The sequence below is a fragment of the Ischnura elegans genome, chromosome 3 (genome assembly GCF_921293095.1).
Source record: "Ischnura elegans chromosome 3, ioIscEleg1.1, whole genome shotgun sequence".
Lineage (NCBI taxonomy): Eukaryota > Metazoa > Arthropoda > Insecta > Odonata > Coenagrionidae > Ischnura > Ischnura elegans.
Window position 1 is genome coordinate 43,858,972 of NC_060248.1, and position 15,694 is coordinate 43,874,665.

At 34.8% G+C, this 15,694-nt stretch overlaps 1 protein-coding gene across 3 annotated transcripts in view; it reads right to left on the reverse strand.

Annotated features, from left to right (window-relative positions):
- Nucleotides 1-3,432: 3,432 nt before the first annotated feature.
- Nucleotides 3,433-15,694, reverse strand: part of LOC124155714 (spermine oxidase-like) — a 42,783-nt gene continuing 30,521 nt past the window's right edge. For all 3 annotated transcript variants that reach the window (XM_046529761.1, XM_046529760.1, XM_046529762.1), the window contains 6 exons: nt 15,075-15,367; nt 13,312-13,454; nt 12,159-12,293; nt 10,779-10,972; nt 9,514-9,658; nt 3,433-8,940 (listed from right to left, as the gene is read on the reverse strand). In XM_046529761.1, the coding sequence (XP_046385717.1) occupies nt 8,758-8,940; nt 9,514-9,658; nt 10,779-10,972; nt 12,159-12,293; nt 13,312-13,454; nt 15,075-15,367 (1,093 nt within the window). In that variant the 3' untranslated portion in view covers nt 3,433-8,757. The remainder of the gene's footprint in view (nt 8,941-9,513; nt 9,659-10,778; nt 10,973-12,158; nt 12,294-13,311; nt 13,455-15,074; nt 15,368-15,694) is intronic.

Genomic DNA, 15,694 nt, shown 5'->3' on the forward strand with positions numbered 1-15,694 from the left:
GAAATTTATATATGTGAAAGCAGTATCCTTATGATGAATAACGATGACTTTATCTCTGCTCAGAACTGAACCGTCATAAAGTTACCGCCCCTTGAACATTGCAGTGTCAGGCCTCAGAGTAAAAAATGAAAAATCACATAAATGCTGATTACTAAGGAACCATGGCCCATAAAGAGGTGGTTATTGTTTTATTTTGAAGAAAATTTATTTATGCACATTATGGCATAACATGCAAGTCATTTGAAGCAATAATAAACAAATAGGACTTGTTTAAACAATAAAAATTAGTCATTATTTAACAATTTATTACTAAAAAAGGCCACCTTTTATTTTCTTTAAAATTTCTCAGCGGCTAGTTTATATGTTCTGCTTTCAATTAAAAAAATAAAAAAAGGTAGTATTTTTATACTTTTTGTTTTAAGGCATGTCAACGTTAGGCATGTTTACGACTATTTTACACCAAGATTGCATACCTTCAAGGGGGGAAAAATGCTGTTTCATTCTACTTAGCATTCATAACAGTGAAAAATTCATATCCCCGTAACCCGTGAGGCGCAAGCTTTTTGAAAATCGAGTTTTTCTGAGGCAATCTCATGAAAGATGGATCCCAGGGAACAGGGGCGCAGCTAGGAATCAAGGCTGGAGGGGGGGGGGGGGGGTTTAGGTGCAACTAATACCGGTGTGTGTGGGGGTATGGAATACCCACCAGGATAAGCGGTAGGTGCGAGATTAGTAAATTGCGGAATTTTAAGATAAATGGTTCAAAATGGTGAGTTGTACGGCTTTCTGAGGGATATTTTATTAATCCTTACACTATTCTATTAGTAATATCAATCCACTTAAGTAAAATGGATTAAACTGAAAAATTTCTTGGAGCTCTGGGGGGGGGGGGGGGGCTTTTATCCCCCAAAACCCCTTCCTCGCTGCGCCACTGCCAGGGAAACACCAATGGAGTTAATCCACAGTGGAACGGCGATCTTCGCGAACAGAACTGCCAGCTTTTGCCACAAGTTCGTCCGTGACAGCTTAGGGACTGCCTCTTCCACTTTCGTCCTCAAGTGGAAGTCTTCCCGCCTTTAATTCCCGAACCCAGCTCCTCACCACTGACTCACTCATTACACCCTCTCCATACACAGAAACAAGCTGTTGATGAATTTCAACTGATTGAAAACCTCGGGCATGAAGAAATTGAATCACTCCGCGCACTACTCAAGTTGGAACGGGCACCGAAGTGGCTGGACACGACGTCGAGGGCTCCATTTCAACAACTTGCTGTGACAGTTTTTTCTAGGCTACTAAGCCCATCATTCTACTAATCCCTCTCATTCTATTCAGAAGGTTCCCCTATTTTGTACAATGTTGCTACATTTGACAAAAAGCACCCCTACCGATCTACACACCAAAACTGAATTTATTTTATGGACGTCCCTCGTAGATACCCCTTAGTCAAAAACTCAGGCAAATGAGATGTGTAAATATACTCAAATATTGTAATCTGATATTTTTCTCAAGTAATGAAATGGAGTTTCGACTACCCAGAAACCTACACCTGCGGGGATATCGGGTTTTGCTACTGTAGTGGAGACTTTGGGAAGAGTGGGCGAGGGAAAAAATGGCATTTCACATGATCCTTAGTAGTCCCCAAAATATACTGGTATATACACGGTCGCACCCGTGGCTGCCACCGTGGTCTTGTATCACGAGGGAGATTCACATTAACTTGTCGTATTTGGCATCAGTGTGGGACAGTAGAGAGAGAAGAGTCGCGACCAGCATCCCAGCGCATGCCGGCTGCATGGTGGGGGCCCCGTAGCTCGGGGCCTCCAGAGTCCTCTGAATAGCAGTTCTGTTCACAACTCCCTCATAGGATTATGAGGGTTATGCACTACGTAGTGCATTGTTGAAAATCTAAGGGACTTTGGGAGTCTCCTGATCTAGGAGCCCTCCACGATATCCAACCAGCCGACTTGGCCAGACCGCCCCTGCACATTTCGTTGACCATTGCTAGTTGTCGCACCGATATGGGTCTCTGGCAAAACAATCATATAATAGCATGAAGCAGTGGCGTGAGTAGGAATATGCTTTGGGGATGGGGTGGGAGGGAGGGCTAAGGGGCCCCCCAGGCAACTGGGGGGCCCATGGGTCAAAAACTTTAGAAAAATGACATGCTTAGAAATACATTTTTACATAGTTTCGGCACTCCAAGCAGATGCAGTTCTAATGAGAAAAAAACTAGAAAATAGGTTTATATAATTTTGTTATTTCTCTGAGGCTTCGAGGGGGATCCATTCCCCTCATCCCCCTAATAGCTAAACAACTGGTGAGAAGTAGACCATTAGTGGTCCAAATGAAGTCCAGCTTCAAAACAGGATGAATTTGTTAAGTATTTTTTAAATAGATGGTGAAAAGGGGCAGTGTTTCCAAAGACATGACGTTACAAGTAACTATTAATTGCACAAGTGACTTCATCAATTTACATGTGTCTTTAAATATAAAATTGGACTAATTGTAAGTTACATATGAATTTTGTTGTTCATATGAGAGCCCTTTCCAATCACCATCTGACATATGGCCCACGCATGAAGGAGTGGGCTGGTGTTTTTCTGTTTGTTATCCTGCCATCACACCTCCCCTCAGGAAGTCAAGTTTTTCTGTACCTTTCACTAGTAGGTTTCTATGAATTTTTAATTCCAAGACCTGAATACAACTAGACTCACTGAAACAGCAAGAAATTCTTATCAGCCAAACCTTACCTCATGAAAACAGTGAAATAGGACAGTAAAAGGGACCAAATATCCTTCTCGGTCACCCTATCTAAGTCTCTTTCCTTCCATATCACACTCTCATACACAGCACCATCCTTTTTAAACTCCAAACATTGGCAAAATGACTTCCTGACTGACACCCCTCTCCCATCCTCGCTAAGGCTGAAAAACACTCATTAAAGTATTTTTGCCCATCTGTAGGCTCAATCTAAGAATTCCCTACCCCAATTCTTATATGAATGTAATGCTTTCATTATTCCTCCTTGTCTATAGTCACATACCTAGTGCTCGCAGTATGACCCAGATCTTAGTATTGTTGTATCGTTCCGTACATTTACCATATGATAAGTTCACTCAGTTTTCAAATATTGAGTGTTGGTCAAAACTTGCTTTGAATTTTAAGAACCCTTCACGACTTATCGAACTTATAACTGAAATTGTTTTAGGACACATTTTTTTGGTGATACAGATACATGGATCTTGAAAACAGTATGGATATGAGCCCTTTTTACTTCTTTAAACTATTTTAGCATGTATTTCCTTTGGGAAATATATCTTTAAAGTTTCCTTAAATATGTATATTTTTTCTTTAACAATACTTCCTATAATAAAAGTTTCCTTAACAATACTTTGATGAAAAGAAGAGATAAGATAAAAACTGGTGAGATAAAAATGCAAAATTGTGTTTTATATTTATTTTCATAACATGTAATAACAAGATACATGGATTTATAACAATGGATTGCATAAATTGTATCACAAATGATAATACAAAAATTGAGTTTCATTAGAGAGTACCAGACTCTACAAATAATTCTCTCTTACATGGTAACACATTGATGCAATCAAAGGATAAAAAGGAAAGAGCAATTTTTCTTTGTCATGCAGCAAACTTGTAATAAAATTTAATCACTTAAATTCAGAAATATCAGAATTTGTTCACTGTTCCTGAGGCTATATGAAATTAAAAATTAAATAAAAGTGAATAAGTAACGGTAACTGTCATGCCTAAAAAACTGAGTCAGCTAATTGCTCATTTAAAACTTACAACTTGGGGTAAACAGTTAAGATGGGTAGTGCCTGAGTTACAAGTAACAATTACATACATTTTAGTTAAAATTTTTACTTACAATCATTGCAGTTTTAAAAGTCTAACAATAGCTAGTCATAAGGTTAAGCGGGGCAGACCCCTCCGTAATTTCTGAAAAAATTGAAAATATATGGTAGTATTTCAGGTGGCTCTCCAATGAAAGTCTTTGTTCCACCAACTTAGCAAAAAATGTTTAAAAATAGTCAATGAATATCTAAAAGCCACTTGTTCACCCATAGACCCCTAAGTCATGATTGCTGAGAAGCACTACAAACCCCTGAGGCACCAAGAAAAGTAATGTTGCGCTACCCCTCTCTCCCCCCCCCCCCAAAACAATCACAATAGTAATTTAGTCATAGTAATCTGTAAGTAATTTTCACTTTCTGCTTATTATTTCACCTTTAAAATATAATCAAAAAGTCATTATTCGACGTAAGGTTATTTCCGCCATCTATGCTAATTCTTTCCCAGCAATTTTTTAAAGAAATTCATTCATAATTTTTCATAGAAAATATTATGAATTTGAGTTTTAGCTCAAAATATGTTCCTAAAAAAAGTCCTTTCTAAACTCTCGACATTTTCTATAGGTTTATGAAAAATAACGGTGACTACTCATAAAAATGAAGGGTGACTTCATAGTGGCTTCTGTGAACTGTAATTGATACTTGGAATGAACTACAATTTTTTTAAAGTAACAGTCATTAAGCTCAGTTACTTTTTCTCGTTACTTTACCCATCTCCAGTAAACAATTATTGAAAATTAATTTAAGCGTGTAACTTTGGAAGGATAAAACCCTTGGTGAAATATGGATAATACTTGCATTGTATAACACAATACTATTGTACACATACTCTCAAAGAAAGTAAATTATTGAAAACACTGATAACATTCTTGTCTTATGCACCATTAAATGAAAGTGAAACATTGGTACATTTTTATGGGAATAATAACATATGACACTGTTCTCATAAGGAATTGTAAATGACAAAAATTCTGCCCCTTCATTTGAAACCCAAATAGAAAATCTAAATGTGATTTCCTTTTTCAATATCTCACTTATACAAAACACATACCAACATATAAGTCAGTCATTAGGTTAATTGAGCATTAAATATCAAAATGCTGTTAACATGGCGATAACTGTTTTCATGAAAAGCTCATATTGCAGCAGCAACTTTGCAATTATTTTTCAAAACATTTTTGAAACTTCAATTTATATTTCATATGTATACATACTATGATTGCCTTGAATACTACTCACTATAATCAGACTGTATAAGATGTATGAGTAGCCAAAGGTAGACTAGAGGAGCTAAAGCCCATATCCTATCCATGGTGTGCAGTATTGGTATTCCTTTATTTAATGGAAGGGGCCAAATAGAGATTATTAGTTTCTCAAAAATTCTAACAGTCCCAATTCCCGTTTTTGACCTCCTCAGTTTTGACAAGCCCCAAAAACTGTCACTGTACGGATTTAATTACATATTTTTGATTCAATATTGATTTTCAATTTAAAAAATTAAGTTAAATGAAGATAGCTACAGATAACATCCAATCATGATCTACAAAATATGGTGGTATCACGAGCCGCATAACACGAAAGTGTAGGGAATATAAATAAGCTGACGAGTCATATTAAAAGTTTGAGCGAAAAAGGTTAATAAGCTTTAAAATTTGATTTAAAGGTTAATTGACAGCTCTATTAATAGCTGTCTACACTTTGAAAGATTCAGAAATGTAATATAAGTACCTCCATAATTTTCCCTTCAAGCAGCAAGTAATTCATGGTAAATTTTTGGATAATTAATAGAAAAGTTCTTGAGCAATTAATTAATGATATTGCAATGAAATATGATGAGTACAGGTCATTATATATACTTTTAAGATGCACCAGTATTGAGATTATTATGGACATACATGTAGGTATTCAAATTGATTCAATCACAATGATTAAGAGAATTTAATACAATGGGATGAGTTAGTTAAAATTCCACAAAGCATTTTAACCCTTAGAGGCTTAAAGACTTGAAATATTACATCCACACATATTTTCACTCAAAAAAATTTAAAATGAAATTTTTTTCATTAAAGCTAAGATACGTAAAATAAAAGTCAACCTATTGAGATAAGTAGAATGCAACAGATAGATATTCAAAATGATTGAAAAATGGCCCACTGTGTGCTAAAAAACTGGCCATTCTCAAAGAATAAACGTTTTTTTAAATATGAACACTTTTATTCTTAAGGCAAATGTTGGACTGGATTTCTGGATTTCTCCCGAGGTTTTTGAAAAAAAAATCATTCACCCCTTAGATCATGTCAATGGGAAATGTGTTACTGAGACAAAATATTGATCTTAACATGAAAGTTTTTTAATGAGGAGCTTGGCCTGGACCACTAGCATCAAACCCCTCGTTTCTATTAGAAGTCAGCAACCTTTAAAGGTATCATTGTTAAACATATATGTACAGACAAATTTGTATCCTCAAAGTTATGCAGCACTCGCACAACTTCAAACAACAAGCTGTAACTCTTCTAAAAACAATCACATCAATAAACCAGGGTGGCTAGTGATATCCAATTTCTCAATTCACTGAAAATTTACCAATTTTGCTGAATGTTCACCAAAATGTAACCTACTATAGGAATATTTTATTTTTCCCTAATATGTATGTATAAGTTTTGGAAAACTCAGAAAATGCTAAATACTGAAAGCAATACGTATAAAAATACAATAAAATCCTGATGAAAAAATATTCAGCACTATCATAAATTACACTATCATCCAAATCACGCTTCGAGAGAGCCAAAATGACATTAATTAATTTCTAAAGATCACTTAATTTTTACTTTTATAGCATTTACAATGTAAACTATATATTTTTTCTTAAATGTTAGGACAAATGCACTTTGCAGTCCATTGGTAAAAATATCGTAAACTTTCCACTCAAAGGCAAAAATATAAATTAATATGCATATAAAAATTTCTCACCTTCATATAACCTTGAGGCAGTTTTCAAATAAGCACCGAAGGCTGACAAGTTAACACATTAGAACCAAAAGACATCAATTTGAGGCATATCTTCTCCACAACCAACAGCATCAATGAAAATCGAAGGTTGGCAATTGATGGCAGTGGCACATCAAACAATTTTATCAAATCCCTATGCTATAAATAACAGCATGAAATCAGTACTCAAAGTTAAGGAAATAGTATGTAAAAGGCAGTTCAACATGTGAGAAGTGACAAGCACCAAATAGGTATGTATTTTCACAAGAATCAGATAGTACTTGGCTTAAATTCTCCAAAACTCCAAGAAAATTGAGAATTAGTACTACAGCTAGCTTAATGTCCCTAACACACAATGTACTAAGTTACCTCCCAAATAAGAAGGCATAGGTCTAAAGTGCTTTTGATTCTCTAGATTTTCTATCTATTAATTGTTAAGTAAAGTGAATGAACATATATTTACATCCTCTTCACTTATCTAAATTATGATGTAATAGGCACCATAAATAATCATTATCAAAGAGATACCGAAGATTTCAGGAAAATAATCTTGGCTGAATACCTCTCCATATTTCATCTGCTAAAAAGGGAAGCACAAAGTATTGCCACAAAAGGTAAAACATAAGACTAAGCTTGATACTTTTAATCCTTCACAAAATAGAATTCAAAATGCAAACTACAGTTTTCAATATCATTTCAAATTTCCTCCAGATGAAAGGGTCCATAATTAAATATGCATATTTCATACTAAAAATTATAAATTATGGAAATTTCCCAGGTTATGTTTCATTAATGACTTGGGTTGCAGCAATTCATGCCATTATCAGGTGCTCTTATTTTATCATCGAATGATGAATTATGAAATTTATGAATTTATTCTTTTCTAATATTCATCGAATGATGAATATTAGAAAAGAACTTAGTGTTATCCCCTGATGGTGGCATCAATGACTAAAACCTGAATACATATTCAATAAAACATGGCCAGATATATTTGCATGACTTTTTGTTATTTTCAGAATGGAATCATTAATTAATTTTAGAATAGAAAATTAATTTTATAATAGAAACAATGAAACATTGCTTAATGGCCCATAACACAGGGCATAGTTCAGTACAAGTAATTTCTCAAATTGGACTGAGTATCATTATAAAGTTCATGCTTTGCAGAAAGATTGGAAATAAAATATTTATGCAAATAGAATCAGTTTTGAATTTTTATTGATTCCTAATTATTTCAAACTGAATATTTTTAGTTTTCTGATTTCTAAGCACTCCAGCCCTATCATTCTTCTTGAGAGTTTGGAATAGCACCTAACAATATTTTTAGAAAAGACTTTTTTAAAATAACACATATGTATCATTACTGAATAAAATTTAACTTGAGAAAATGACCAGGTAGAAAATAATGAACTAGACAAACAAAAAATAAAATCAACTCTAACATCTCACATATTTTTTGGCAAAATTTTAAACAATACAATAAGCCTCCTATGAAAAGATGTATAAAATATAGAAAAACTATTATAGTAGTGCCACTACAATCATCCATACACGATACAAAAAATTACTTCTGCTTCCTCATTCATTCTTTCCTAATTAAAATTCAGGAATTTAAACATAACATGAATGGATTGTTTACATGAAACCTTAGAAGGCTGCAAACAAAGTAGAAAAATAACATTTTCTAGCTCCCTACAATAATTTATAGCTCCCTGCTCCCTACAATAGCTTCTGATTACAGGGAACATAGAGAGATAACAATTTTTACAGCTGTAGTGAACACTTTTAGGAAGACTGAAGTGGTTAACCATAAAGATTCTTGCTGAGAAGTTTGCAGGATGAAATAAATTCTTCATGGCTAAGTCACCGTCTCATTTTAAATAGCATGTCATTGTTTTGCAATTTTATCAGGCACATAAGACATGCGTATAGGACCTTTATAGAGAGGATTCTGTACCAAATTAATAATTTGCATCGCCTGATCTTTGCCACTTTCAAAAGCTCCATGCGTGGTCGAGAAGTAGCAGTCATGTGCTGCCTCACCCGCGAATAATAATGTTGGATGGTGGCACTGAAACAAAATATGACTTCAAAGCAATTCTCACACAAAATTAATATCTTCTACGTGCCTATGATAAATGTAGTCTATACATACTTATTTTTATAAATATTTACCACAATTTATGAAGCTAATCACATTTTTGGTTAGGGTATTACAAAAACTGCATTCAACTGAACATGGATCCATATAACAACTCTATTTGACGTATGTTCTGCAAATTTTACTCAAGTAAATCATCAAATTGGTTTTTGAGGTCGTCATTTCAGCACAGATTATTTTTGGCTCTAGTTAGAAACTCAAGATCAAGTGGAACTGAGGACCAAAAAATTGAATACATGCGTAACAAAAAATATTGTTCACATTATGACTAGGTAAAACGCAGAGGCAATTCCCATGCGCACTTTTGTGGATGAAAAAACTTGCTGATGATATGGCATACAATTCAAGATTTTTATAGAGTTATCCATTTTATTAAGTACAATTACACCAATACAACTGGAAATTAAACACATACAGGTATATCCCAGAGACTTCAAACTTTAAAAAAAATTTAGCCACAGATAGATGCATAGAGCAACATACCTTTAATTCCTGATTGCTGCTATCATGTGATACTTCACTATATACAGGTCCTGACAGTGATGATGGAGAACTTCCAGAAGCATCACATATATTAGTTGTGTGACTGTACGCTCCTCTCACATATGGATTACTATGCCATTGCGACCTGTTCAAATTTTAAATGATGGATAGTATAAGAGTTTTGAAGGATTTCAGGCTTTCCCAGCAACTTGATAGTAGAAAGAGTTCTCATAGGTATCCCAGAGAACTCTTCCTTATTACATATGAGATTTTTATTGACTGTTAGTAATCACCTGCATGTATTACTTAAACATTGTAAATATTCACAAAAAAGTCGCTCTTTCTGTCACAACCTGAAATTACAACATTAAGATGGGCATAATCACCATAAAATAATACATATTATGTATGGAGATTTCACCTAGAAATGAAAACTCTAACTGTAAAAAAAACAAGTGTAATAGCAAGGGTATAAATTCCTTAATTTTGCAGAAAAAGATTAAGAATTGTACTCCAACGTAAAATTTTTTAGAATACCAATTTTTAATGCATTTTGGAGCCTAAAATTTCATTTTTATTCTTATCAACAGATGAAACTGAGCAATTTTAGGCATGCAAGGATACAAAAACAATTAAACTAATAAAAACTTTTGATAAATTTGGGGGAAGTCATAACCCCTGTGACCCCCCTAAATCCGCCCCTGACTTGAGTGATGGGAGAAACTTAACAATAGCAAACTTGAAGAGTCTGAATGATATACTGGAGCATTAGAGATACAACACTGAAGAGAGTCAGAAGTAGTATAAGTGAGAAAGTGAGTGGTTGGCTCTATTGAATACAATAGTTCAATCCCAAATTAATGACAAGCATTGTAAAATACATATGAAATTAAATTTACTGAATTGAGATATATAAATTATTTATGAAAGAATTGAAACTAAGGGGAAAATTGTGAATTAATTTAAAAAAGGAATTGCATTTACAAAGGTGAATTTTGCACGGATAGCAAAAAAAACTTGATTCATCACACACGCTTTAGAAGGCACTGGTACAAGAATGGGGCTCGAAATCAATACAGATAGGACCAAATACATGAAAATGTCTAACTACACCGGAGCTGCGGTAAAATATTGTGAAGTAAGATAGACAGGCATTGAAGAAGATCTGAGAGCTTTAAACACATTCTACAAAAAGGCAACATCCTGAGCCTTTACAAAGAAAATACGAAGAAAAATTTCTAGCAGCAAATGAAAAATTTCCATACCTGATCACTCTCTTGGGAAATGGAATGTCTTTGTTTCGAGTAAATTTCCTTAGAAGCAACACACACTGTCTGCCAACCTCATCTTCCGGTATCTTTTCCACAATTTCAGCACCTTTTGAACCCACCCAGCCCAGTAGAACACCTTTATGGTTGTGTAAAACATCAAAACCTGAAATATCTCTCGTCCAGTCTTCCTGCAAAAAAAAAGCTATTGTCTATCACTGTTAAATAAAGGATGAAAAAAAAATCCTAAAATACAATTTTAATATTATATATTTCAGAATCATGTATATACCAGATAATTACAAGAATGAACATTTGGGCACTTGCATTACATAATACATACATCAACACATTACATTAAAATTTGCATATCATATGGCATCAGAGAATTATTTTCTTACTACATAAAACCAATAATATTAGGCAGTAAAAGTTACTAAGAAGACAGCTCAGAGATTTGAGAGGTGGTGGATTCTAGCAACCATCATGAGTTGTCACAATTTATAATCCCATTTCCAAACCACGGGTATTCAAATACATTTATCGTATTTCACAATTGCACCCTCTCATCTGCAACTCTTTTACGTCTAAATTATGCTTTCAATAGACTGCACAAGATAGGTAAAATACACTGACTTCCATTTGTTTTCAACTCAAGAACATATATAGATATCCTCCTACAAGGAAATGTAAAACCTAAAATAAACACCACTACCCCCAGCCATTGCTCCCTCAGGAAATTACTGCTAATGCAGGTAACCTAGAATGACTTGTTTTTACATGGGTTCCCCTTAAATCCAAATTGCGTAAGCACAGTTAAGACTCAGCTACCCTTCAAATGCCTAACAATGCGTGGTGTGTCACGTCAAAAGGGACCACAAGGGGAAACTACATTATACCTTCCATGCGTTCACAAACATTTTTACCTTCGCTCTAGCTTTACCTTGCTTGCCTATTTCTTATGCTTGAGGTTTTAAGAGACACTGATACCATATAATAAAAAAATAACACTGCCCTCTAGACTACAAGTAAAAAAAAACAAGAAATCATACAATCTATAGCGTCTGCAAATTTGAATTTTTGATTTCTACTTTTAATAAACTACAAATTTATTTGTATGAAGATGGCATTTTTAAAAGAATAAAAGTACTTACGATATTGCTAATGATAGAAATTATGCAAATAAATACCTAGATGGAATCATAATGAAGTCTAACTACATAAAATGCAAGTCTATGGCTACTTTTTTAAATTAATATCAGATGAGTTAAAATTTTCATCCAATGTTCATTTTTTTCAGAATGAAATTAAGAAGATTTTGTCTGCAAATAATGTAATTCATAATACAAATTCATGATATGGTCGAGATCTACTTACATCTGAATAAGAATGCAATGCTTCTGTTTTCTTTGCCCATAAAATCTGGAAGCCTTGTATGTGAGGTTCCCACCATGGATCACCAAAATCAAGAAATATTTTATCAATTGTGGCAAATCCCATGTCACTTATTGTCTGTTGGTTGAAATGATAGATTGATTAGGGTAATTCTCACCATCAACTGAAAACAACTGGAGCAATCCGACATTTATAAAAATTTCTAGCTCTTATGTCACGAGTATTTGCTTCTAATTATCTATGTTAAATATCATAACCACATATGTCACAATTAACATGGTATATTTTATCCATTTCATATTTTGGAAGATGAGGATAACTGTCCATTAAAAGAACTACACAGCCTCCATGGAAAGAGAGAGTAACTCAATCAAAAAGAATCATACAGAAAACTCAACCACTTAAATAACAATTATGAGTATCATACTAATAAATGAAAATGAAATTGAATGAATTTATTCAAGGCTATGAGACAACAAGATCACATTTATTTATAATCTGAATGTGAGCAGACCAAACTTATTTTTTAGGCATGTATTTACTCCTCAGTGGCACAGTTATTTATGCAGTTGATTTAACTTTTGGCATGGCCATTGAAAATAATTAAGGTATGTGTAGAACTTTTTGCAGAATGTGCAGAACCTTACAAAGAAAGTCCATTTTATGCTATGGTGGATCTATGGGGGATGGGAGTTAATGGGCTATAGCCCCCTCCTTGGATATCCAATTTACACTAGATAGAATGGTAATTTTGTTCTGGCCCCCACTACTACAGGGAGGTTACCCCTCACTTAGATCCCTTGTCCCTATCCTGGATCTGCCACTGATTATATGCATTATATTTATTTATTTATTTCTATGCCACCAGCTCATTAGCCATTTATGCAATCAAACAAACTGAATTGCATCACTCAAAACTAAAATCAAAAGGCCAGACACAAAATAATTATAAGTTCAAAGAATGTAATGGTACGATGAGAGACAGTAAGCTGGAAATTATTAGCTGTTAAGATTCTTTGATCAATGAAGAAGAGATTATTTTATTGGTTTTGTTAATGTCAATTATTTCAATTTGTCTATTAACTCTAATATTAAAAATAAACCTTCAAAGCAAAATTAATGATATGCTACTAACATCTTGTATTTGCTTTGGAAGTTGAGGAGTAAACATCTTCTGGTGATTTTCTTTCAAATAACCCAATGAGCAAGTTATTATGACATGTTGAGCCATTAACTGCCTGCCATTCTCACACGTTATTTTAACTGGAGCATTCTCACCTGCAACGAAGAAGTTCAATGAATTTCCGACACAGTCACCTTTTAAGTCATTGCATTTTATTAACTACAATGTTTTTCATTCACATAAACACAGATACAACGCATAGTGCGAACTTTGATAGGTCATGACAGTGGAGAAGCCAGAAATTTTGTTTGGGGGGTCTAAAACCAGGGGGATCCGGGGAAAAATATTTGAAAAACAGGTTACTAAGTACAGCATACTCCCGATTATCCGGGCTTATGATGGGGAGAGGTAGCACGAATAAACCAAACTTTCACTTCAATATTATTTAATTTTCATAATTCATGTAAATCAAACGATTAAATATTATTTATGCACATCGTCTGTTATTTAAGATTGCTTTCCGGAATTATAAAGAGCTTTCTTATCCCGACCGCGATCTTTTTAGCGGCGAAAACGTGATTGTACTCGCATTCCTACAGCTCCGTGTCATACATGGTATCCGAAAACCACGCATCCGTGGCTGCAAGATCACGGATTCTGAAGAGAGGTTTCCACGAATGCTTCAAAACCACTGTGCGACGTCAGAAACTACACTGTCAGGCACCACGCTGCGTAGGCGCGTCTCGCACAAGTTATCCGTGATGTAACTGTTGCGGGATATGGATCCGTGATCACTGAGCGCAATCGCGCACCGCCATGCTAGGAAAACAGGAACATGGAAGTCCCGCGAAGGCAACGGGCGTGCAATCACGCCATCGCGCAGCAGCGGTTATAGGAAACCAGGACTTATGGAAAATTATCTACGCAGGCGAGTGCCCGATTATGACTCATTCTATCTCTACTACCACTTCCCTCGCTGCCTTCACTTCTAATATTCCCTTTCTCTACAGTTTGACCTTGACTCGTCGCGGCATAAACATACCCGAGTGCGACGAAATCTCCGGTTCACTTGGGCCGTATTCAACCGCATGCGAGGCCATGGCTACAATTGTGAATTTGCAATATGGAATATGCAATTGAAAATCGTTAGTAACATTTTTTTTCTAATATACGATTGGTTAAACATTGAAGAATCTTTAAAAAATAATCAAGAGTTTTTTTCCCGCGGCTGATCGCCAACGTCCGCGGATCGTCAACGCGGCAGACGTCCAAGTGGACTTGAAACATTCCTTGTCAGCTAGTAAACAAAATAATTCCATTTTACGAAGGGAATTCTAATAGAAATAATAAATTCGGTGTAGCCTAGCATTGAAATGAAAAAATCCTGGTGCTTTTGCGTCATTTTTATTTTCTTTTTTTTAAGACCGCGGAAAACATCGGAAAAGTGTAAAACTCATGCACGGAAAAGCCGCAACACGGATAAACCACAGCCGTATAATCGGGAGTCTGCTGTAGAGGGTTTAAAAGTTATTTTTACACTTTTCATAATTGAAAAAACTTCGCTACACCACTGGTCTTAGAATACATTCAACCTAGAATCTGTAACACATGAAATTAGAACTCACAACTGATAACAAATTTTAAAAAGTAAATGTAAATAAGTTCAGTTACTTTCATTGGTACTTCATCCATTCCTGGCGATCAATAATCAATCTCTGGGATACCCAGGTGCTCTATTATTCAAACATAGGAGAATACCCAATCAAACAACTTACCTTCCAAGTCTGGGGGTGAAAAAATTTTGGTTGAGCAGAAAATACTTGACAGGCTTCCTTTTTTTAATGTTTCTTCTTGAGATGCTTGAATAATAGGGAGCCATTTCACCTCTTTTACTGGACAATTTACTTGCAAAATACCAGGAGGAAGATCACTGACAATTTTATCGATTAAAGTAGAATACCCACTTTTGAAATTGACGTGATCAGAACCATCACAAAATTCATAGTTTCCCCATGCCTTAGCTGACAGGTTTTCAAGCCTCAAGCAAGAGTTGTCAATTACTTGAAACCTAAAACGTTGAGAGTACAAAAACACTATATTATCATACCATATTACAAAGTATAAAAACGCATAAGACAAATAATATAATAATAATAAAGCAGAGTGAAAATGAAGTATGATGCACAAATCTCAAGCTTTAGCCACATCCTGCATGTATGCAACCAACACAGCATATTTGAAGCCATTGATCTCAAACTGGTACCTAGCACTCAAAGATAATATTTTTGGGAGGGCCAAAATTGATTTTAGGCTAGGGTAGAGAAGATTTAAGGAGGAGAGCACCCCATTATAACTGGTTCTCCAATTCAAGTTTCCATTCCACCAGCTTGACAAA